This window comes from Cyclopterus lumpus, chromosome 11, assembly GCF_009769545.1.
Source record: "Cyclopterus lumpus isolate fCycLum1 chromosome 11, fCycLum1.pri, whole genome shotgun sequence".
In the NCBI taxonomy this organism is placed as follows: Eukaryota; Metazoa; Chordata; class Actinopteri; order Perciformes; family Cyclopteridae; genus Cyclopterus; species Cyclopterus lumpus.
This window is the reverse complement of record NC_046976.1, coordinates 5,229,915-5,253,654: the sequence shown is the minus strand read 5'-3', so window position 1 is coordinate 5,253,654 and position 23,740 is coordinate 5,229,915. Positions and strand designations below refer to the sequence as shown.

The window sequence follows — 23,740 nt, the reverse complement described above, 5'->3', positions numbered from 1 at the left end:
TTTCCGTCTTTCATAACTGTTGGCATAGCTACACTCGTGATTTATAACAGACGAGTATGAAATGTGGGAGTGTGACATTTTGTGTTTTCTTTGCAGAGGCGTGAAATGGGAAGAACAACCGAAAAGTGGGAGTGGGAGCCACAGTTCGATTGACAGAAAGAGACAGACGAGACAACGGAGTAGACGCTCTGCCTCTCGACAATAAAAATCATTTAAGACGTGTCTGAATCAGTTATGCCCTTGTGAATGCTTTCATCCATGAGTTAAACAAGTGCACACATGTCTGAAAGCACTCCTGAGTACACCCCCTTTTATCGGAGTGATTTTGTGATGCTCAGCTGTGACATTATGCTTTGGATTCAAATTAATACATTTTCCTTTTTTTATTTTTATTTTTTTTTGCAAAAAAGGCGCCACTGATTCACTAATGTCTTTTTCTGGAACAAGTCACTTCCACTTTTTAATGTCCGGTGGAGAATAGATCTTCGAGTGAGGCGAAGAGCTGCCAGCATAATGATATTGTGCAAAAGGCAGAATGTACGCGTGTAGCCACCATTCCACGCTGCACCCCGCCTTGAACTGACCGCCGAAGGTTTGCATTTCTCTTTTGTTAAACAAAAAAGGAGAAAAATCAAGAAAACGTCCCTTTCTACTACATTCTTCCACTTAACTTTCCCTCGGGGTGCAGAAAAGAAAATGATCATATATGCTTTGATATAAAATGAATTCTACGAACAATAAAGATCCACCTGTTCCTTAGCAACATCATGCTTTTGCAGCTCATTTAACTTTATCTCATTATGACTGAATTGTTATATATTGAAATGTCATCCAAGCAATACTAAAACTAAATAAACAGTAGTAGTAATACTCACATAAGCATCAGGGAAGGCTCTGTATTTTGACTCTAAATTCTTCTCAGGCTCATGTTCTTGGCTCTGGAACTGAGACCCTCCAAGCCGACTGTTGAACAATGAAATCTGCTGGACTCCCACGGGGCCCTCATTACTGAAACTCCTCTGCAGGATGGGGAGGGATGGTGGCCCAGCACCAATCCCCATCGTCGGGCTGAACATATTAACAGCGGAGTCTGTGGAGATGAGCGGCCTCTGGAGGTCTATGGTGGGGTTGAGGAGGTGTGTGGGACTGCTGGTGGATGGCGGCGTGCTGACGGCCTGCGCCGGAGGCCGACTGATACGAGAGTTGGAGCTTTCTATTCCGGTCAAGGAGCTCGACGGGGAGGGGGCGGAGTTCAAAAGGAAGGAGAAGCGGTCAAAGCGGAACCCCGCCATATCTGTTCCACTCCCCGGTTCACCGAGCTCCTTCTTACCCGAACTCATGCGATCTTTTGAAGACCCCTTATCGGGGAGCGAGCTGGCGCGGAAGAGCGGGCGATAGGTCTGTCCGTTTTCAGAGGTCTGATCTGTGGATGCTGACCTGTGGCTTCTGAAGAGGACGCTGTTGTCCAGGCGGGAGCCAGGGCTGTAAGACGGAAGAGGTCCGTTTCCATTCATCACTGGGGATTTTAATTCCTCGGCAGAAGAGTCAGAGGATCTTCTCAGTAAACTGTTGGCAACAGACGATCGCTGGGGCAAGTTCAGGCCTCTTGTTCCGGGCTGCTGCTGCTGCTCCTGATTCTGGTGAGCAGATCAATGAGTTACAGGGTGGATCCACCCGAGGTGTAAAAACAAACTAAACTCAAATGTTGTCAATAATGGCCTTAGAAAAGGTATCTAGTCATGCAGCACATAGAAAAAATGGATAAACCACAGAGGGATATGTGACTAAATATAAGAGAATCATACAACTAATACAGTTATGTCCTCCTGCAAAAAGGAAGAAAATAACATTTCACTTTTTTGAGGAATGTAAGCATACTTTCACTTTTATTTTGAAAGATACAAAGCTTTTCACTAAGCAAAGGTACTTTACTGAACTTGTGTCTGACTGTACCTGCTTCATCATCAGTTCCAGTGGAGTTTCTCTGAGGGAGCTCCTCTTCAGGCCCAGGTCAACAGGCAGAGTGTAAAGTCCCTTGAGGGACTCGGCAGGGGTGTTGGAGGTGACGGGGCTGGAAGCATCCTCGACAATTGGAGGCAGTGAGTACCCCATGACCGGAGGAGCCCCACGCAGGCTCCTGGGCCTCAGGGAGGGTCCCATGTTCTTCAGCGTGTCCACCAGGCTGTCCATGTCAAACTGGATGGGGCAGTCTGCGTCGGGAGAGTCCGGGGGAGTAGAGGAAGGAGCTGCAGGCTCGGAGACCAGATCCACGAGTGTGGCCTTGAACAATCCAGTAAAACAGGACGAGTCGTCGTCGCCGCCGCCTTCAAAGGTGTCGATGGCGTCGTAGCTCTGTGCCGAGGAGATGCCGGACAAAGGGAGCCGGTGTGAGTCCAAGCCTGACTCAAACCTCTCTGCCTCTGCCTCTACCTCTGCCTCTGCCTCTCTTTCACCTGCAGGTGCAGCAGGCTCCTCCCACTCCAGCAAACTCCTCCTCCACTCATCTTTTGGTGCTCCCACTGGCTCGCTCTCATAGCTCAGAGAAACTTTGGTCATGTCACTCAGCCTGTTTCCAATGGCAACGTGTTCCTCTGGATAGGAGGAGGAGGAGTTGCTAAGGTGTTTGTCTGCTGTAGAATCAGGGAGAGCAGAGGAGGAGGAGGAGGAGGAGTGGGTACCGGAGGAGGAGGAGGAGGAGGAGGAGGGGGGACCGGAGTAGGAGTCAGATTTGTTGTAACTCAGAGAATCAGAAAAGGAGGAACTCTCTGTGTTGTATATTCTATACTGAGAAACACCCTCAAATCTATTTCTCCATCTGTAGTCCGGGCTTTCATCTGTCCCATTTGATTCGGGGACAGCGGTGCCATCTTGGCTGAAGTCTACTTTATCCTGGCTGACCTCAGTGGCCTCATTGATCAGAGATACCTTACGGAAACGATATTTGCTTTCATCCTCTTTAGGGGGGGAGGAATTCTTTATGGACAATTTGGTGCTTAGGGTGCTGTAACCCGAATTCATCTCGTCAACCGATCCCTTCTCGACTTGAGGCGGCTGATCTACTGAAGCAAAGCCTTCTGAAGCTGCTGTGGGCTGCGTCCTTGATGCTGTCAGGGAGCTGGAGGAAGACAAAAAAAAGACAAAGATGACAAAAATGGAGAAGAAAAAAAAGACAGAGCGAGAGTCTGAACGTTGACTGTGTGTCGAGTACCGCGGTGCCTTCAGGGTGTGTTGGTCACGCAGAGTCAACAATGCAAATCGAACAAAGCGAGTTGCATTTGAGACATGGTTGAAGGAATTGGAATTTCTTAAAGAAACTCGAGCTTGGATTGCATAGTTACACGCAAATAAATGACGCAACAGTTCAGCTGGATTAACTTTATTCTGCACACACGGTCGTAAAAAACAACAAAGAGGATCGTGTGCAAAAGTGAAACGCTGCAAGTCCAAACTACATTTACAACACATGAACTGTGCTAATCAAACGATTTGACGTGTGTGTGTGTTTTCTTTTCCTGTGTGCAAGTGTCATTCAACACACACTTGGCCAGCAAAGATGCCTACACTTTAAAATACCAACAGCCACTTGGCATCAGACAGGAACGGAGATGCTGCATAGGTGCGTGTGTGTAAGGCTTGATTATGAGAGAGATATGCTGGGTATTTACATTAATGAATGCATATGGTAAAAAAGTTGCCGTGAAGATACTGTTAATATTATGTTGTGTCTGTGTTAAAAACTAAATATAAAGTGGGCACTCGGCAGTCTGAAGAGTTTGACCACAGACTGTAGGAAAGAAGACGATTTAGTCAACGCCACTCATTGGTTTGTGGACTGTGGTTCTGAAGCCTCAAGTTAGACCGTCGGCATCTTGTTTTTTTGGAACCAGAAGGGACACAAGAGGGTGAATTTATGTTGCAACCGAACGCTGAACAAGACATGTGTAGCCAACCAAAATGTTACAATTAACTTTCATGAATTAGAAACAGAGTTAAAGTCAGGCACAAGGTAGCCCCGCCCCTAAAGCATACCTTGCTTTATCGTCTATTTGACTCTAAAAGGACCATAATTTACTAAATGAACATCATGCTGTATTGAAGAAGACTTTAAATGAGCGATTGAGACTCATGTTTATTGTGGTAATAAGTCAAGTGAGAAGTTTTCTCATATACTTCTGCATTAGCCTCACTTTTCCAAACTGGACGGCGCCACCTGAGTTTGACACAAGTTTGGAATTTCTTGGCCTCCGCTGGTTCAAATTAGATCATTTATTTGTTAATGTCTCTCATAAGTCCCCCAACTGTTTAAAAGTGCAATACTAAAACATAATTCTGAATAATATATATTATACCATGCTTATCCAGAAGCAAAAGATCTGAATTTAAAAAAGCAAACTGGAATGTCCATTGACATGTGGAGACTTGAAAGTGGAAGGATGGGCATGATTGCGTGCACACAACCACAATCACAAACCGTATTCTTTGCCAAATCAAAATTTGCATAACCTTGAATGTCAAAAAGCGATCATTAATCAAACTTTCTGAGTTGGGTGAATCATTTAACCTTTTTGGATTCACAACTAAAAAAGATTATAAGTAGTTAAAATGGCAAACGGTTTGGTCCTGTTTTAACAGACTGTGTGATTCACCACCAGTAAAAGGTTAAAATGCCCGAGGTAGATTATTTAAAGGTCATGAGAGTATAATTTCCTCAGCGAGTTGCTTTAAAGAATGTGATGCTACTTAACAAAAGGAAGACAAAAAAAACTAAAAAGGTCACAAGTATTTCTTAATTCTCTTGCCACATAGTCACTTGAATATTGCAACAGAAAGATGGACAATTGTATGAAAAGTGCTTTTAGACACAAATTAAGAACTACATGTTTATTTTACATGAAAAATATGCAGAAATATCCGTATATTTTTTCTCTCTCAATGCATTGCAATGCAAAGCATCATTAAATGCATGGCTGCAAAACATTTGGGTATCAGTGGCCCTAAACAGACTCACAGTGTCTCCACACACTGACCACATAAGTAAATGAGTCACTCTCTGTATCTCTGTTGGTTTGCACATCCAGCTGAACGGTCATAGTGGACCATTATGAACACTGGATCGACATAACAAATGGGAACTAAGCCACAAAGCAGAGTGCAGTTAAACTTGTCTGAAGGTTAATCAGTGTTCAACCTAAAGGCAGCTACTCGTCGTTGCTAAACTCTCGAAAATACAAATTATCGCTGGCAGATATTGTAATGTACACACAGTGTGTCTTTTCAAAATAAAGGTTCACCGTAAACATACATGTCTTTTCAAAAGTCTCTTCAAAATAAACTTCCAACACAGGTTGATTTTGTTTGTAAGTTTACTTAAGCACCATAACGTTAATGTGATTACATAACTTATAGGCTTAGGTTATAGGCTTAGGTAAAGATAATTGTTTTGGCTTAAGGGAAGTACGTTCGCTATGCAAAATAAGGATGTGTGTTAGGATTAATTTAATTACAGTAAATACCTCTAACAATATCTAATTATGAATACATCATACACTAAAAAGTTTTATTTGCATGTTAACCTTCTTGTCTTTGACTGTTTCAATAACTGGTGCCCCCCCCCCCCTCCCACAAACATGCTTAGCACATTGCTGCTCAAACCACAGAACCACACCTGTACCTGAGGGCACCCGCAAGTTCAAGCAGCAATCCTGAAGCTCCTCGCAGACTCTGCATTCTAAGATGCAAATTGTATACATGCCACCTGGCAACACGAGCCTCAGGGAGACAGGCAGTCTGTACATAAGCATATTAAGTTTTATGCACAGGGTCATTCTGTCAATAGACCCATGTTCCAAGTCATGTGCCTGAGTCCACATGTCCTAGCACACAGAGTGACACTTTAGAATGCGAGCGGCGCACATCAAAGTTAAACGTCCCACATAATTACGCTTGAGCGCGGTATATAATTAGCAGCTCTGCGGATGAAAGAATAACATCTTCCTCCATGTCATTTCTCGGGTTAATGTGTAAGTCCTCTTCACAGCCACACACACACTAGGCCAAGCCTATAAGATGCAAAACAATAGTAGCAAAACCCTGCACCCTGTCCAGGAATCTTAGCCAGAGAATGTCATGCAGGCTGGATGCTTTGAATATTTTTGGTCTAGTGCAAAAATACACAGGAAACATTGCCGCAAATCCCAAAAGCCTTTGTTAACTTTGATTTTTTTTAACTCTTGCCATTTAGAGTTCTGTGCCATTAGATGAAGTCAAGCAAGTGGAACGCATGCAGGCGAAATGTGCTTCCCTCCATGATAAAAGATTGAAAACTAATTTTTTTTCTTCTTCTTTTTTGTTCTCAAGTCTGTATGTGTATGATTTCTCTCTGTTAATCTATGAGTGGAATGTGTGTTTCAGGTTAGCCGCCCTCCTCTCAACATTTCTATAGGGGGAATAGAGAATGCTCGACGGTAGTGTGACTTGTGATTTCTTCCAGCCGTGCGGCTGTCAAACACCAACAAGACCTGCAGCTCCGCTGAGCTCATCAGTCACCGCTGTGTTCATAAGGTAACTGCAAACATTCCCCATTGCCCCGCGGTTCAACGTAATCATTATGACTAATTGAGTGTACTCATGTCGTATGAAATGTGCTAAGTAAACAAAACTTGATTGACAACATAAGCATTGGACGTCATATGTATTTAACATTAAAAAAGGGAATTATACTGATTTTACACAGTTTACAGGGTGTTGGAGGATAATGGCATATCTTTGCTGGTACGATTATTGTGAAATGGTGTAATTACACACATAGCCTCTACAAAAAGGGACTCAGATGGACTATCGGCCTAAGATCTTTAATTGCGTGAATAATAACAGAGACATTTTGACAAGTTTGTCATTCCACTTGTGTTTCTAGTAAGCTGTCACATATGAAAGGAAGATAAAAGAATAAAGCTGCCAGTGCAGAGTTCTGACTAAATGCCCACAAACTGGCTCCACTGGCTTCAGATCTTAGCAGATTGTTGGATTAGTGTGGAGAAAGAAAAAGACGCACCAAGAATAATAAATGAATGGCTCCAATGCCAAAGTATTTCTCCACATCTTTTTATGCCGGTGTCACCACATTTCTCGTGTGGTTGCCCGGCGTTACTCCCTGTGACAACACTGTAGATGAACCAGAGAGGTGGGGCTGGCCTCATCTTTCAAGAAGCATCGGCAGCTTTGTTCACCACAAACTGTGTTGTTTTAAGTCTGCGAATTAGCCGGCATGTTATCGAGAAAGCATACTAATTCACACGCACACAGGTGCACACAACACAATGTATTGAGAACACCTGCAGCAGTAAAACAACTCTTTCTTTGTTCATATTCATACTTACACTATTTGCCTTCACGCTGTGTGTATATTTCACCTTCACTTAACCTGCATGTACCTTCACAAAATATGTCCTTTCCATTTTTACCACAGGGGAAAATGGCATTTTTTTTATTTGTTTTATATGTTAGGATTTGTGGGTTTAGTTTTTATTTGTCTATTGACAAAACATCGACAAATAAGAGGCTTGTTCTGATGCACCTTACTTCCCTACCCAGTCCACACAAGTAAAAGACACATCTCTGCTGCCATCTTGTGTTAAAAATAAATAAATACTGACTCGAGCACCAAACTTGTGATACACACCAAACAAACCAGTAGCATCAAGAAGACACGTGCCTATGAACAACAACACAAGGCACGTGTTCCTGGGAATTCAAATGTTTGAATCAACAGGCGAGCTTCAGATACTGCGCTGTCGCCAACATTCTGCTATGAGACCCAGCGGCCATGAGACCCAGCGGCCATGAGACCCAGCGGCCATGAGACCCAGTGGTCATGAGACTCAGTGCTACAGGTGTCGGGATGTTACGAGTAAGCTGTAAACATCTACTCTGACGTTGACTCACGTGGGAGAATCGTGTGGCTATGCTCCCGTCATACCCCCAGGAAAAAAAAAAGAAAAGAAAATTGTTAGCATGACAGACTCTGAGCGCATGAAGCCCCTCGCATTCTGCCGGGGGAGACAGTTAATATTGCTGGGGCAATACGGGCCTAAAAATATGTATACTGACTGCTTAACATTACAGTACATTATATATGTGGTACTTTTACCAAAAATCTACTCTTTAAGAATCACCCATTGGTCTGTAAACCGTAGTTTGTTTCTTCATGAAGACACCAGCGGACGTGGGTGGCTTGAATTCATGTTGTTTTCATGGTTTTCAAGTGCAACGTGGAGGTACGCAGGGTTTATCCATATTGGGATTAGAGCTGAAACGGATAGTTGAATCGATAAGTCGATTGTCAAAAATGTTTGGCCAGGGAAAACAAGCTACTTGAAGACGTCACCTTCTCCGGTACTTGAGATGTGCATTTCCTCCTCTACTTTTGGATATTTATGACCTGACTGGTTAATTGATTAAAACGAAGAAAGAAGGCTCCACTTTGGGAATGGGTGGGAACTAGTGACCGTGAAGGGACTGCGTTGTTGCCCCTTATCGCACCAAGTGGTAGCTCAAGGCTGAACAAATGGAAAGACCACGAGTCACACCGCCCGTGGATCGTGACCGGTGGTCCGGTAGTCAACCGAAGGTTTGCGACAGTGACAACCCACTATTACTTGACATGTGGTGCATTGATAAAAAAAGGGTGTGTTTGAAACTGCACAGGTAGACGGCTCTGTTGGTAAACAATCCTTTTTTTCTTTTTTTCATCAGAGGAAATTTGGAGCCGTCGGATGGCGGCTCGGATCAGGTGAGAAAGTTAAGGTTCCTCATTTAAAAAAGTGCATCAAGTACACCGATTGACAGCGCGAGGAAATCAACGATCACTTCTGTGTCAAACATCGCCCTCGGGCTCCATGTTGCACATTCCAGCACAATAAGCTAAAGAGCTGCAATTTGAGTGAAGGACAGCAATCAGCCTGTAAGGGAGCTCTCCCCCCGCCGCCGCCCCTTTCCCCTCAATGACCCCTCAACTTGAACTTCACCCGACGGCGAGCCATTAATGTCACGTTGAAGCCTGTCAGATCCAACTTGTTCAATCACATATATCATTTGAGTCGAGCTATCTTTTCTCAAGGAAGACAAAGACTCTCCACTTACCCCTGATTCGGGTCGGGTTGCGCTTCTGACGGATGTCTGTCTGATGGTGTCCCCTCAGCCTCCGGATCGGGAAGGCTCGTGTCCGCGTTGGCTGCTGCCTGTTCTTGCGCCGTCGCGGTTCTCTCTGCGCTTTGAGTAACTGTATCCACCCACTTTGTACTCGCCGCCCTATTGTGTTCAACCTCTGTGGCGTCTGATTGCAGCGTAATGGAAGTGGCCGTGACTGCGGTGTCACTGCCGGTTTCTGTGGCGTCTGGGCTCGCTTCGCCTGTTCGGGCTGCCTCTGCTGCCGGTGAAACTTGCTCTACTGACACACTCGGTCTGGGTGTGAGCTTGTCTCCCGTGCTGCTGGAAGCAGTGTGCATGTGGGCCAGGTATTGTGCCTCCTGGATTGGGAGCGCCGCCTCTCCATTAGGGTGGTCTTCCGTTTCCAACTCGTCGGTCAAGTTACCGTCCGACCCCTCCCCCTCTCCCTGCGACTCACTGGAGGGTGGAGCGAAGTCGCATACCGCCGGCTTGCCCACCTGCTGAACCGGTGTGGCAGGTAACTCCTCCGCCCTCTTATCTCCAACCTGTGGCAACACCGCGGTTGCTACTTCTTTCTCACGACTCTCTGCATCGGTGCCAACAAGAAAATCAGACGTTTCAGTCTCCTGCACTGGAGTCCCTGACCTCTGACCTCCTTGGTTATTGACGTCCTCTTTCTCTTCTTCATTGGCTATTATGACTTCCTCGTTCTGCCTTTCAATAATTACCACCATAAATTCTCCCTCTTTTCTCTTTCTTATCCCTCTTTCTGCAACCTCCGCCTGCTGTGGACACTCCTCTCTCCCCCCGTCAACCACGCAACTTTCGACCCTTTCATCCACCGTGTGCATCTCTTCCTTCCCGCTTCCCCCTTCGTTGTCCTCTTCAGCACTGTAGTAGATCTCCGCCGCGCTGCTGTCATCCGATCCGACGCTCAGATTCAGATATGCCGGACTTAAAGGCCCATCAGCCCAGTCGGCCTGTCCGGAGGGAGAAAAAAAAGTCTCCATTGTTTCGATTCTCACCTCGAGACCCTTCGCTGCACTCATTTTTTCAGGCACGAGAGAGGGATAGATGGGGTCGGTGCTCGCCTCGTCTGTGACTAACTCTTTGACTAGGATTGCTCTCCGTTTGGAGTGAGTAACCCGAGTGTCTCCCCCTTGGGATGTTACATACTCAGAGACGGGAGGGGCAGAGCTTTGAACTGCGGGCACTGACCTGACATTGTCCTGAATGAGGCTAAAACTGTCCGATTTCACCTCCGAGAGGCAGCGGGTCGGCTCCGAGTACGGAACTGGTTCTGTGTAACGTTCATTAAGGGTTTTAACCATGACCGGTTCAGATTTGCTGTCGAGATGCCTTATCTCGGTAATGATGTGAGGTGGCGGGTTTGAGGGGTACGACATTACCCCCGAGTTAAAGTTCTGGGGGAAAAGCGACTCATACAACGCCCCATAAACTGCACCTTTCTCAGCGCCGCCGCCGGTTACGGGAGCAGATCTCTCAGTGCGAGAAATTGAGACTTCTGGATGGACAGACGCAGAGTCTGAGTCGAGATCGGCGTGAGGAACGGCGGTCGACTGTGCGACTGCGCCGTCTTTTTTGGAGCCGGCACTTGCTCGGGAGAGTTCACCATTTTGACCGTCGTCGGCTTGATGGTGCGATGATAACGTGACTCTGGTGGATCCAGTGTGGGAGATTTCGGTGTTTGTGAGAGTGTCATTATCACACGGACCGGCGCTTGCGGCGACAGAGTTAACGACTGCTGCTGTGCGATCCGAGGTGTCGAGAGCGGGCGGAGGTCGGCTGGCTGGAAGGCTGGGGACGGTCGGGTTGTCGGCAGCAGGGCTGGTTTCTGCACAAGTCGCGGAGGCAGATGGAGCGAAGTCATCATCACCATCCCCTTTCTCCTCTGATGATTCTGGATTATCCAGCTGCAGCTCAGGGATGGCGGCAATCGGCGCCTTCAGTGGCTCCGCATGCACGTCAAACAGATTGGAGCCGTTCTTCAGACGCTCCGGCGCCTCCGGTTGGGCGCTCACGGCGTAGGATGACTGCGATTGATTCAGAAAAGGCAAATATGATTCTGACTGGTTTGTGGCCACGGCGGGAGGAGAAGAGATGTCAAATGTATCGATGGCCTCCAGCTCTGGTTGAGGCATGCAGAAAATGTTCTGACGGTGGTTGGGAGGAGTCTAGAAAAAGATCATATACAGAATATGAATTTGTAGCTGTGGAGGAGTTAGCCTCAGTGTGTACCTCTGTTGTTTTTATCGTGACAATGGAACCACAGGGCATCATGTCCATCATAACGTCTGCTTTTGGCTAATTTCAGGAAGGGGCCACTTTTCATTGGCTCTTACGGTTGATTAGCCAACAGTTGCTTTATTATAGTTTTTTGGCATCTTCGAAATTATAAGTCCAAACTGATTTGCCTTGAGCTCCATCTTTAAAATAAATTATCTCTATGATCTCTTTGGAGAAATTCCAGCTGTTTAGCTGCAACATGTTCCACTACGTTCACCCGCTGGTTGCTAACTGTATTTATCTACTGTTTGTTGCTCAGCAGGTTGTGTACCGTTCGTTTTTAGAGCTTTATTTTTACTGATAACAGCTGCTTATTGTGACTGCACACTAAAACAGTAACTCCCTATAAAAGCTCTGTGAAAGCCAAAGGGAGCTGCAGATTAGGGGCACTATATATATATATATATATTTTTTTATTTTTTATTTTAATATGTCATTTCTTACTACCATCTTTTTTTGAGTTCTTAAAAATCATTTTAATGACTTATATGGAATATTATTGGGTGTATGGTTCAGAAAAAGAAAGAAAAAAAAGAGGCTTAACCCCACATTGGTTCTTCCACAAATATATTGATGATGAGAGGCACAAACTGGTGCTATGAAACATCAGACAGACAGATCATAGCTATATCGACAGTTGACCAACCACATTTAATAAGTGACACAAAAATGATTTGCCGCACAAGAATATGAAAACTACACTCAGGGAAACGTGGGTTACCTCCTCTTGCTCTTTAATGCCGGTGCCATTAAGGCCAATGGTGCTCTGGGAGATATTCCCTTGATCATTCCTCTTCTTCGTTTTAAAGCCAAAGGAGAAGCTGGCAAACCTCTTCGGCTTACGGAGGTCCAACTCTGAGTAGCTGAATTCTTTGCCCTGAGAGGAGGAGGGCAAGATGGAGGGATGGAGATGGAGGGTGAAACAGGGGGAGAGGGAGTCAGACAATGCAAAATGCAAGACAATAAACATGACACGTTTTTAAATGCATATATATATATATATATATATATATATATATATATATATATATATATATATATATACACATATATATATATACATATATATACATATATATATACACATACATACATATATATACACATACATACATATATATACACACACATATATATATATACATACATATGTATGTGTGTGTATGTATATATATATATATATACATACATAATGCCTTAACACAAAACAGTATATTTGTGATTAAGAATTGTATTGATTACTATATAAACTGGAACAAAACATAACAACAATTTCAACCCTTGGCAAGAGTTAGTTAGAAACGTCAAACACTGCCTCTTTCAGTGGAAAGAATGAGGATATTGCACAATAAATATTTTTCCTTCCACCTGACAAGAGTTGATACCTTAACTTCATTCCAAGTGAAGCTGCTCCACCCTGAAACTCAATAAAAGACTAGAACACGATCTACTGCAGGTGGTAGTAACCTCCTGTCCTTTTCCAAGTAATCCAGTATACTGTAACACAGCCTAGAACCAACAGATAGACTACAGTGAGTGTCAGTTCATCACCAAATTAATGTGACCACCTAGTTTGAGCACATGGATTTTGAGTGTTACAAAAATGGTTTGTCTACATCATTGAGATACGTTTTTATTCTTTACATCTTGACGCGCCTAGTTATGACCGACATTTTCCTTTGTTAGATATTCGAAAAGAAGATGCCCAAGCGTGCCGCTTCAGGAAAACACTGATTACAAAAAGATAGATGGCGACGCCCTTCTGGAGAGCGCACGATGACGAGGGACAATGGAGCACGAGGCTGTCGGTCACGGCCATCAGACAGATTGCTTCACTGGGTGTGCCTGTCAAACTTCTTTCACCTGTGATTGAAAGCAGAGACTCGGAATGTGTTGGACGCCTCTTCAACTAAACCAGATATGATTAAAAAGCCTTTTTATTATATATTTATTTAAATCACAGTGTCATATTGTTTTTTACTTCTATCAGAAACATTGTGTTTCTCAATTCAATTCAATGTTTGAGAGGAGATATTTGAAGAATTTAATGAAATATTAAACTATATGGGCAAACAGTCAAATGCGGATCAAGTAAAAACATAAAAATACCAAACAAAAATCTGACAGGCTTTGTTTTTTTTCATTATTAAATGAGAATAAAAATCCTTCTGTTTTTACCCTGTAAATAAGTAAACCCCTTTCCTTTACAAAATAAAATCACAAACTACTGTTACACAGCTTTATTGACATTGACCATTTTCTCATAATTGTCAGGACAAGTTACTTCGGCAAAGATTGGCAAGATGCCAAGAAAGAAAGCACAATCGTCAGGATGCAACATAAGCACACTCCAATCAAGAAGGAGTGGAAACTTAATTATTACTGGTGACATAAGCACACAATGTCACTGCAGCAGTCCTTATCGTCGTCACGGGGGACCATCGCTGCATCTTGCGGCCAAACAAAAGGACCAATGAGGGGCTCTTTTTCTTCCACCGATGGTGCGTTTGAGTTCATCCCCAAGGTGTTCGATGCATCAATTAAGGGATGGCAGTAGCGAAGTGAGGCTTTTCACCCCAATGATCCTCGATCCAGTCCTGCTCGATTCTTGCAGACCTTTGTCGTTGCAAAGTGTACCCCCACCCCCCCCCCCCCCCCCCCCCCCCCCCCCACCCCCACCCCCACCCTTAATGCGAGTGACTCAGGGCGACTTTGGGTCAATGGTTAGCAGGTCCGTCTTTCAATCTGGGGGTTGGCAGTTCAATTCCCCGCGCGTCTAGACATGTTCTCCCAATTCGCCCAACTAGTGGCTCAAGCCTTAAAGTTGGTTAAGGTTTGAGCCTCTACAACATGGTGTAAGTCACTTTGGATAAAAGCGTGAGCTAAATGACATGTAATGTAATGTAATGTAATGTAATGTAATGAAATGACTCTACGTGACCCGAGCCCCTTGACATGACCCCTGTCACACAATCTGTCCTGCAGGTCTCGGCTACAAAAGCAGTCCGATCACAATTGATCTCGACCACAACTACGCTGCCGTTTGGTAACGCACTGGCGCCCTCTTCTGGAGGGAATCAAAACTATTCGGTGCATTTCTCCTGTTTAACTCCTGCGGGCAAACATGGGAAACAAGACCAGAGTGATGGAGATACAAGTTAACCATACAATTGCAGACAGAGAGTATGGAACGATCACAGACTGTTGCTATTTAAAAACAAATCTGTTTGGAGACCCGGAGGGAGAATCTACAAACTGTATTGGTGGAAAGCAGTCCGTCAGAGAGAGAAAACCTATAGGCCTGTTCTGCTATATCTACAGGAGCAAAACACAGATATGAATACAAAAATATGAAAGGAAGCTTTCAGATGTTTTTTTTATTTGTAATTCGGAGTAAAATGTTTGTCCCGTCTTAATATCTAGAACACAGTCATGAAATATGTTTGTGTCAAAACCTTAGTGGATCGGTCAAATCGGGCGAACATTTTGTGCAAAAGACATATTCTAAATGTATACAGTGCAGTAAAAAAATAATAATAAATATTTATTGCCCCTTTGGAATTTTAATTGTAGAAACCACACAACGTGAACTGATAACGTCCACATTTAATGTATTAAATGCGGACGTTTCAGGGCAGAGCAAAGTGGTACGTTTTTAAAACTGGTTACTGACTTTTGGTTGACGAACCCAGACTGACATATTTTTATTGCTTATAATTGTGGCCATAATGATCCCGTGTAGTTACAGGCCATATTGTTTAAATGAATGCTGATCCAGAGGATGATTGAAACTATTTTGTACTGCAAAAAACTCATGGAGCTGACGGTGTCTTTATTATTGCCTTTTCCCACCTGCAGCTACACCCCTCCCCCAGGAAGGCCTAGGAAGGCCTTCCTTAAAACAGCCTCTGATCAGGCGCGACAAATTGTATTACTAAAAATGTATACAAGCGGTACCCGCCTGCCTGTTGGGTAAAATACATACTGGATTTTGGATTTTAAATGCCCAAAATAAAAACATTCCCCGCAGACGAATGCTGTGTGTGTGTGTGACACATCTTCCACGCCATTAAGAATAACTACTTGAAAATAGGACATTTCTAAAATGTTCACCGTCACATAACTGAAATATGTGGATCTGTGAAACTCAAAGTTAAACAAAGAGTGTAAAAACTCATCGGTTTCACTTTTAAAACCAAAAGGCAATCTTGTCACCCAAAGCTATAATTACCCATATCAGGTTCCAACCCGGATGATGCTATTTTAAATGCACAAGTAAAGCCTTGTGGGCATGAGGCATGTAACACACACACACACACACACACACGAACAACTACCTGTGAAAAGGGGTCAATGAGGCAAACGGCTTGACTGACCTTTGACCTGGATGTGGTGCCATAGTTAGAACTCGTGTTGCCCGCTGAGATGATGTCATCCAAGACCTCCAGGTCCTCCAGATCACTGGGCTCAGCAGCACTGAGGGGCACACAGTTAAACATGTGAAATTGGTAAAGTCTACTGACTGACCTTTTATGACAAATTCAGGATGATTCTAAGCGCACCACAATACACCGTGGGAGGCCACAGTTTCATCAGGTCATATACATATATGTCACCCTGTTTATGCAGCACTGTGAGCAGTGGCTTTTAAAAAGAAAATATGCTGTTTAGCAAAATAAAGTTGTGAATCATTGCTTCGGGAATGTTGAATGGAACCGGCTGAGCAGAGAGTGAGTTGGTGTTTCTTAAAGATGACATTCATATAGAGCACAGGGTAATTATGCAATGTGGATTGAGTTAATTATTTCAGAGTTATTTTTTTTTCTAATGAAGATAATTACATTCATAGCTTCAGTCAACAGACCGGCTCCATCAATAATCATCAGCTTACGCTGTCATCATGTCAAACAAATGAAAAAAAAAAAACCAAAGGCGTTTTTATTCTTTGTACAACTGGATGAGCAAACACTCCGACCACTGATCACGAGTCCGCGACAGCAAACATGAACACCAAGGAGCGGGAACATGGAAGTGACAGCTGATCACCAGATGGAATAATAATATGTATATAATATGACACACTTGCAAATAGACAACCGGACAGACCTCAAGGAAAGACGTCGAGAGAGATGGCGTGTGACCTGCAACGCCTTTCACTCTGTGAACTCGCAACACAAACACACTTTCTGGAAAAGGAATCTCGTTTTGGATGAAGTTCAACAGGATGTGAATGCCTTCTTTACTTTCTCACTGGCCGTGCAGTAAAATGTGGGGATGTTTGTTTGCATATGAATGAGCCAGAGAGAGAGAGAGAGAGAGAGAGGGAGAGAGAGAGAGAGAGAGAGAGAGAGAGAGAGAGAGAGAGAGAGAGAGAGAGAGAGAGAGACTAAAGTGAGGCCTCCAGCAGTGAAACTTACACATTGGCATCTGTAGACCGGTTGGCACCATCTCGGTCATCCAACAAGAACTATTCAACGGTTGTGGGAATACGCTCATTTGCAACAAGTCTGCGCGGTAAATACGCAGCTGGAGTCAGCAGCTGGTTAGCTTAGCATAACGATTGGAAACAGGGGTGCTAATATAACAAATGTGCATCCTCCCAGCACCTCTGAAACGTGGTTCTGGTTGGTGCACGTGTGTTATCTTCGGCCATGCCAGCTGCTTCCCCATTTCCGGTCTTTAAGCTAAGCTAAGCTAAGCTAACCTAACCTGACTACTAGCTCCAGCTTCATATTTACTGGCCAGACAAGGCCGGTATCCATCTTCTCATTGACCTCGCCACAAACTACAAATAACCGTTTAAAAATCCTCTCCGGTGACTTCTAACTGAGATATGAAAAGTTAAAATTACTTTGAGGAAGCCAAGTTGATTCCCCCGGCAGTCGTCGTTAACCTTTGTGTGCACGGCGAGGCATGTTGCCACAACCAAGGCTGTAAAACATGTGTAACCAGGACCTGAGGACGATGACCTTAGGCCACCCTCCTCTGTGTTATAGTTACATGACTGCTTAGCCAAACAATGGCATTTTAAAAATCGTGCTTTAATGCGACTAAATTCAAAAGCTTTTCAGCATCGCAATGTCTCCGTCATCCGTCGGGGGCTTCACTGCAGTTTCCCCACACGCTCTACCATCATCACACAAGTGCTATTGCCTCAAAGGGGATGTAGTTAAGAGCATGTTGAACTGACGTCGGGACTCATCATCACACTCATTTCGCTTTGAATGGAGACAGCAAAAAAGGCCGATTGATGCTGCCTCTTACTCTGCAGGTCATCGTGCCAGATAGTTAGCTGAATTCAACACCGTTACCTCCAGTAGAGGACAGTTTGGATGAACAGACAGGAGCAAAGCCATGTATTGATACGTACGTCATACATCCCCTCTTCAAAAGAAACCACACTATCCCTTTGTTGATGCAAGTCAGGCCAAGTCTGCCGTGTCGTTGAGAGTCAATACCCCCATTTAACAATGGAACAGATAAAACACTAACCTGACAGCAGTGTCACCAATTTACTACTTGCAGATGAAGCCGTATGGTATTGCACTGCATTAGTCTAATACGTGGACACAATATTAGTTCACTCTGCCTCAATAAACATGTTTGAGGATGTTCAAGTATTTCTCTGGAGAAGATAACAGGTTCAACGATACGGTGACTCAGTGTGACCCAAATTGTTCTCAGCAATGTCAGGTATTTAAGACATCTGAGCTTCAACTGTGACTGAGATGTTGCAACTGTATCCCTGGCACAACGATAGTGTATGTAATCCCACGACAATGCAGCCGGCATGTGGAGCAGCAGGTTTCTCTACCCGGTACCTCTTTTGCTCCACAACTCCACTCGGAAGCCCGACGAGCCTTCGGCAGAACTCAGGGTGTGTGTGTGACATGTTTGAAAAGGGCAACTTGAGAACTTCCTCACACAGCGGGGTGTCAAAACGAGTCCATCACGACTTTGACATCACCTTGAACGCTCTGAAATGCCACGGGAGTCAAAAACAAACTAAATAACTACAAGATGTATTACACCCTGATACCCTCAAGTATTTGCCAGATAAGACCCCGGACATGGATTATAACTAAGTCCTTAACGAACAACTTAACGAACAATGGACCATAGTAGCTGTGATTATGATCAACAATCGGGGGCTGAGAGGCTGATGTACTGAACATGTGTATTAAACATTAAGCTTGTCCTTAGTGTTATTTTGAACTGAATGTGTGCACTGTTAGGCGTAACCCTCTCCCCCCCATCCCTCCTCCCCCCCGGGTGCATCTCTTGTGTGCAAAGGCGGTCCTCGCAGTGTCAGCCCGTCGTCGTCGTCGTCTCCCGTGTAAACACAAGCGAGCGAGACACGGGGACTTCTGGCTTGTTGAGCCTCTGTTACGCACCTCTCTGTGTGCATGTGTCTCCTTCTGGTCAATTTGTGGTTGTTTTGTGTCACTCTGTATTTATTACTGTGGTTATTTTTGTGTGCGATTGTTTCGCTACCTTCTTTGCAGTCATTTTGAGCATCTTTGTGTCTCTTGTTAGTCAGTCTGAGCATCTTTGTAGTAGTTGAGTCTCTTTGTGTCTCTCTGTAGTAATATTGAGTCTCTTTGTATAACTGTGAGTGTCTTTGTAGTCGCTTTGTGTTTCTTTGTAGTAATATTGAGTCTCTTTGTATAACTGTGAGTGTCTTTGTAGTCGCTTTGTGTTTCTTTGTAGTAATATTGAGTCTCTTTGTATAATTTTGAGTCTCTTTCTAGTCATGTTGTGTCTCTTTATGGCAGTTGTGCCCCTTTGTCATAGTTGTCCAGAGACTCTTAGTCTATTGTTGGTTGTTTTGTTCTTTGTGGTCATTTTGCTTCAAGCTCGGTTTACAATAATGACTTCATAGCGCAGCTGTAAAATAGCCTACCTTCAGCATCAATGACTAATATTTTTGAAGGATTCTGTTTGATATGTTGCATCTTTTTCTTATTTCTTGAACTTTAACTGTTAGCAGGTAACAGTCTTTTCCATAAGATTAGTGCTGCAATAAATTATTATTTTAATTTTCAATTAATCTGCGGTTTATCTTCAAATATTTGGTCTTTAAAATGTCAGAAAATAGTTTAAAATGTTCACTACAGTTGCTCAAAGCCAAAGTTCCTTGTTCCAACCAACTAGCAGTCCAAAAGGCAAATATATTGACATTGTAATATCATAGAAGCCTTTTAAACCAGAAGATAGTAGTATTTTCACTTGATTTGCACGATAAACCAAATCAATCGGTTGTTCAGCTTTGAATAACGTGATCAGAGAAACAGTTCCTACTGGTACCCTCAAATTATGAAATAAGGAGACAGGCGGTGCCATTCACCTCACTCAAACTCCGCCACACCCTCTTCCCTTTCAACCTCAAAGAGACCGTCTGACTATTCCTCACATGTTATTTTTTAATCTATAGCATGCAAGTGGGGTCTTTGGTTATTTCTCTTCTGCTGTTTTTAGCTATGCCACAGACGAACAAAAACATATTGTTGGGAAGCTTTTCTTTCCCACCAGTTGATGCAAGAAAAAGGTTCACAAACCCATTTTCTGCATGTCCCTGAAGGATTCTGCAAGCTTTTGGAGAACTGAAGGAGGTTTAATGTCCCAATATACTCCATTTGCACTTTTGCACAATTGCATCATGGTTGAAAGAATGGACTGGAATATTATGGATTTCACATATCTCCCCTCCCCCTTTTAACAGTCCTGTCTAGACAGAAATGCCCTAATGGGCTATCTAAAGCTCCATTAACTCATTCATCTTCAAATTCACGCTAATTCTAAGGAAATAGATTTGGCATGGTGCAGGAAATATATTCCTTTTCAGTTACCATTAACGTCATTAAATACTTTATTGCCTGCTAAATGTCCACACCAGCTGCTGGACAGCCAGCTGTATGATGAGATATGCAGGTAACTCACAAGGGGCTGATCCCATTCAACAAAAAGCATGTAGGAGGCTCAACTGAGAGAAGCATCAATCCAAAAAGTCCTCAACTTCACCCCAGACGCACAGTGCACAACAATAAAGACCCTGCGCTGAGTCCACTTAGCCCTAAGGTGGGTCTCTAAGGAGTCGGAAGCATACCTGAGTGTTTGCTGGATCTCATTAGCCCCCTTCACCGGGGCAGGGTCACGCTTTGTCTTTTTATTGAACTTCAAGAACCTAAACTTGGTTTTCTCATCCTCCTTCGTGTTCTTCTCCGCCGACTCGGCCAGGCTGACTTCGCTCCTGGAGAACAAACTTTTCAGAGTCCTCCTGGATGTGGTCTTGGCCATCTCTCCCGCACACGCCAACGTGACGTTTCCCCGTGAGGCAGAGCAGGACTGATGCGCGAGAACCCCTCCAACCAAAAAAAAAACAAAAGCGCTTAGCCCGACGACGATCGGCTCATTAAAAGCTGCCGCAGATGGCACTTGTTGACAGAGAACAGCTGCTCCCGCTGCCTCATGTTCGGTGCAGGATGCAGAGCTCAGGTGTTGCGACACGCCCATAAAGAGCAACACCCAGATCCCAGGCAGCCTTCAATAACACCCTTCCGATCGCTCTCGGTCCACTAAAGCGTTACGCAATGAATGAATGAATCATTACAAATGTGTACATTCATGTGTGCCTCCTAGTGGATGTGGGTGTTCGATGCCGGAGTTCTCCAAGTTGCACACAATGTTATAGTTCGTATTGGTAGTCTGTCGCTATGATAAGATGTTCCTGTGTGTGTTCTATCTTCCAGGCAGGTTCAGGTATGGAATATGTGTCTCTCCATCTTGATAAAGGTCGGCGGACCAAGGAAGGACATATATATATATATATGATGCAGACACTATTTGGAATGAACGTGCAGCATTACAGATAGGCCTATGATTACCACAAATTATAGCGTTTGTACATACACATAATAATCATTTATATTATATAATACTATATAATTAGAATAATATCAAAAGACTATCTTGATCTTTACGGAATACAAAAGAAAATCGAAAAGAGTACATTTAAATCTAATGGGTCATATTGGTATAGATGCCGGGTTGCATGGTTTTATTTCGTATTGGCACTCTCTGTCTTTACGATACGATGTCCCAACTTTTCCGATATCCCAGTATTTCATAGGTCAGGTATGGAATCCGTCCAGGGGCGTTACTTAGGGGGCCAAGTCTACCACCCTGCTTTCCTGCGTCCTTGCTCGGACCAAGACCACCGTCGCATCTGAACCGCGCGCGCCTGCGCAGGTACAGAAGTTTGCGTGCACGTTTGCACGGTGGTGGCGCCCTCTGTGTGACACGATGTGTCAACAGCGACTCCGTCACCCGACGAAGCGCTCCGCCCCGGGTCTGTGCTGCCAGTTCCTGCTGCTGGAGGCGTCTCCAGGACCTCGTGTCACGCGCCGTGGTCCGTGGAGGCTGGTAAACCACACGCGCTGGTAACGGATTAGATCCATCATTTGTATTGTAATGAGCAATGCACACAGAGTAATATACTATCTCCTCATGAACACCTCCACAGTGGATGAGCGGCGACGTCTTGTGGTCGCTGGGCAATTTGCAACCTGATCACAGAACCACGGGCACGCGCGCACGTTCACGCACGTGCCTCACGGTGGCGCCACGCACGCGTCACTTGTAAAGTTCCAGTGTGTGCAACTTGTTTAATAAGGATATGAGCATACTGATGCAATGAGTCCCCCCCCCCTCTCCCCTCACACACACACTCTCAGTGACTCATATCAATTACTGCCATGACTGTCAACATTTTGCTGTAACAAAAAAAAAAAAAACGAGGAAAAATCCCCCCCCCCCTAAAAGTTATGATTTCACTCACAACACACGTGATATTGTAAAATGTTATCCTTTCGATAATCAAACACTAAATTTGCCTTTTATTGCTTTACTTTAATAGCAGCCACCCACTCGTGAGTAGACAAACCCTATAGTAAGGGCAATAAAGTGAAGTCATTGTGCTGGAGTTCCCCTGCAGCAGCCTCCAGGGACACGGAATGATCTCATTTTCCATGAAGGGTCAACAATATAACCCAAACCAAAATCGAATAACTGTACCAAAGTATTTAGAAAAGGCAGATCCTTACACATGGCTGGCCTTTGGCTGGATGCATAGTTGCTGGGCCCCTCACTAACCGCTGCCTCCCCACTAACTGAGCATGTACAGTACACATTAGTGTTTGTAAGCAGGCATTTTACATGTTCTCATGGCTTGCTGCTTGGTAATGTGATTATACACGACTAAGGAATGTATCGTCTCAAAACGATTTTATCAGAGGGCCCTGAGATCTAACAATATAGCCGAACACTACAGTAAACATGTACAGTAAACGTTTAAAATGCACTTATCTTCTCTCTGGTGGAGAAATTGATGAGAAAAATTGATATTTGTCTTCCTATGTCTGTTAACTATGAGGCTGGTCCACCTGGTCCATTTGACAATTTCCTCTGGTAACTGTAAAACTAATTAAATTAAATGAACACACATGATCACTATTGGTATTAACTCCATATAAAAAAACTGTTCTTACTTTGTTTTGAAAAAAAGAATCAATCAGACCATATACATGTTCCTATTCATAGGAAATCACAAGTCTAAGTGGACAACTGTGGACCATGTAGAAGCCTTTACTACGAGTGCAGTAACACAAATTATCCACCAGGTGGGGACAAAGTCATTTCCCACACATGCAAGCCTGACGCCGGGCTCCTCCGTGCCCTGCTGGTTAAGTGAGTTTTGGGCGTAGAGTTATACGACTCGCACCGTTGGAATCCGTCCCCGGAGCGTGAAGTAGAACAAATGCCTAGCACCAGTATGTCTGCATGCGCTGCTGCCTTGTTTCTGCTGTGGGCTCATTTAGTTGCTCGGTGTTTTTCTGAGCTTTTTGTCGAGCTCCCTCCGCTAACGTGGGCAAGAGGGATGCTACACACTTAACGTGGCCTTTGCCGGGTTTTGAGAGGTCTAAGGTGACGAACCTTTTCCTGGCGTGGAGTGATTGTTGGGTGGGGGCTGCAGGAATTTAATGGCCGAAGATAATGAGAGCCGTATCAACCCCTCTCACCGCGCTGTCTGTCTGAGAATGGATGAATATAGCTACTTTATGTGTCCTGAGCGGACCAAATGTGGTCATATATAAACCGGCGTTTATTATGTTTATGTTAAACCTTTAGACCCATTTAGCTGATTGCTGCGACATCACCATCTCGTGCTGTTCCCCAGAGCCATATACACCCATGTATATGGCCTTGCCTG

At 44.2% G+C, this 23,740-nt stretch overlaps 1 protein-coding gene across 1 annotated transcript in view; it reads right to left on the bottom strand.

The window, feature by feature from the left end:
• The window catches only part of LOC117739412, a 33,755-nt gene extending 12,810 nt beyond the window's left edge, over nt 1–20,945 (bottom strand). Inside the window, exons 1-6 of the mRNA XM_034545800.1 lie at nt 20,579–20,945; nt 15,849–15,948; nt 12,194–12,349; nt 9,139–11,360; nt 1,954–3,115; nt 876–1,637 (exon numbers count right to left, since the gene is read on the bottom strand). Of these exons, the coding sequence (XP_034401691.1) occupies nt 876–1,637; nt 1,954–3,115; nt 9,139–11,360; nt 12,194–12,349; nt 15,849–15,948; nt 20,579–20,769 (4,593 nt within the window). The 5' untranslated portion in view covers nt 20,770–20,945. The remainder of the gene's footprint in view (nt 1–875; nt 1,638–1,953; nt 3,116–9,138; nt 11,361–12,193; nt 12,350–15,848; nt 15,949–20,578) is intronic.
• Between the last annotated feature and the right edge of the window lie 2,795 nt (nt 20,946–23,740).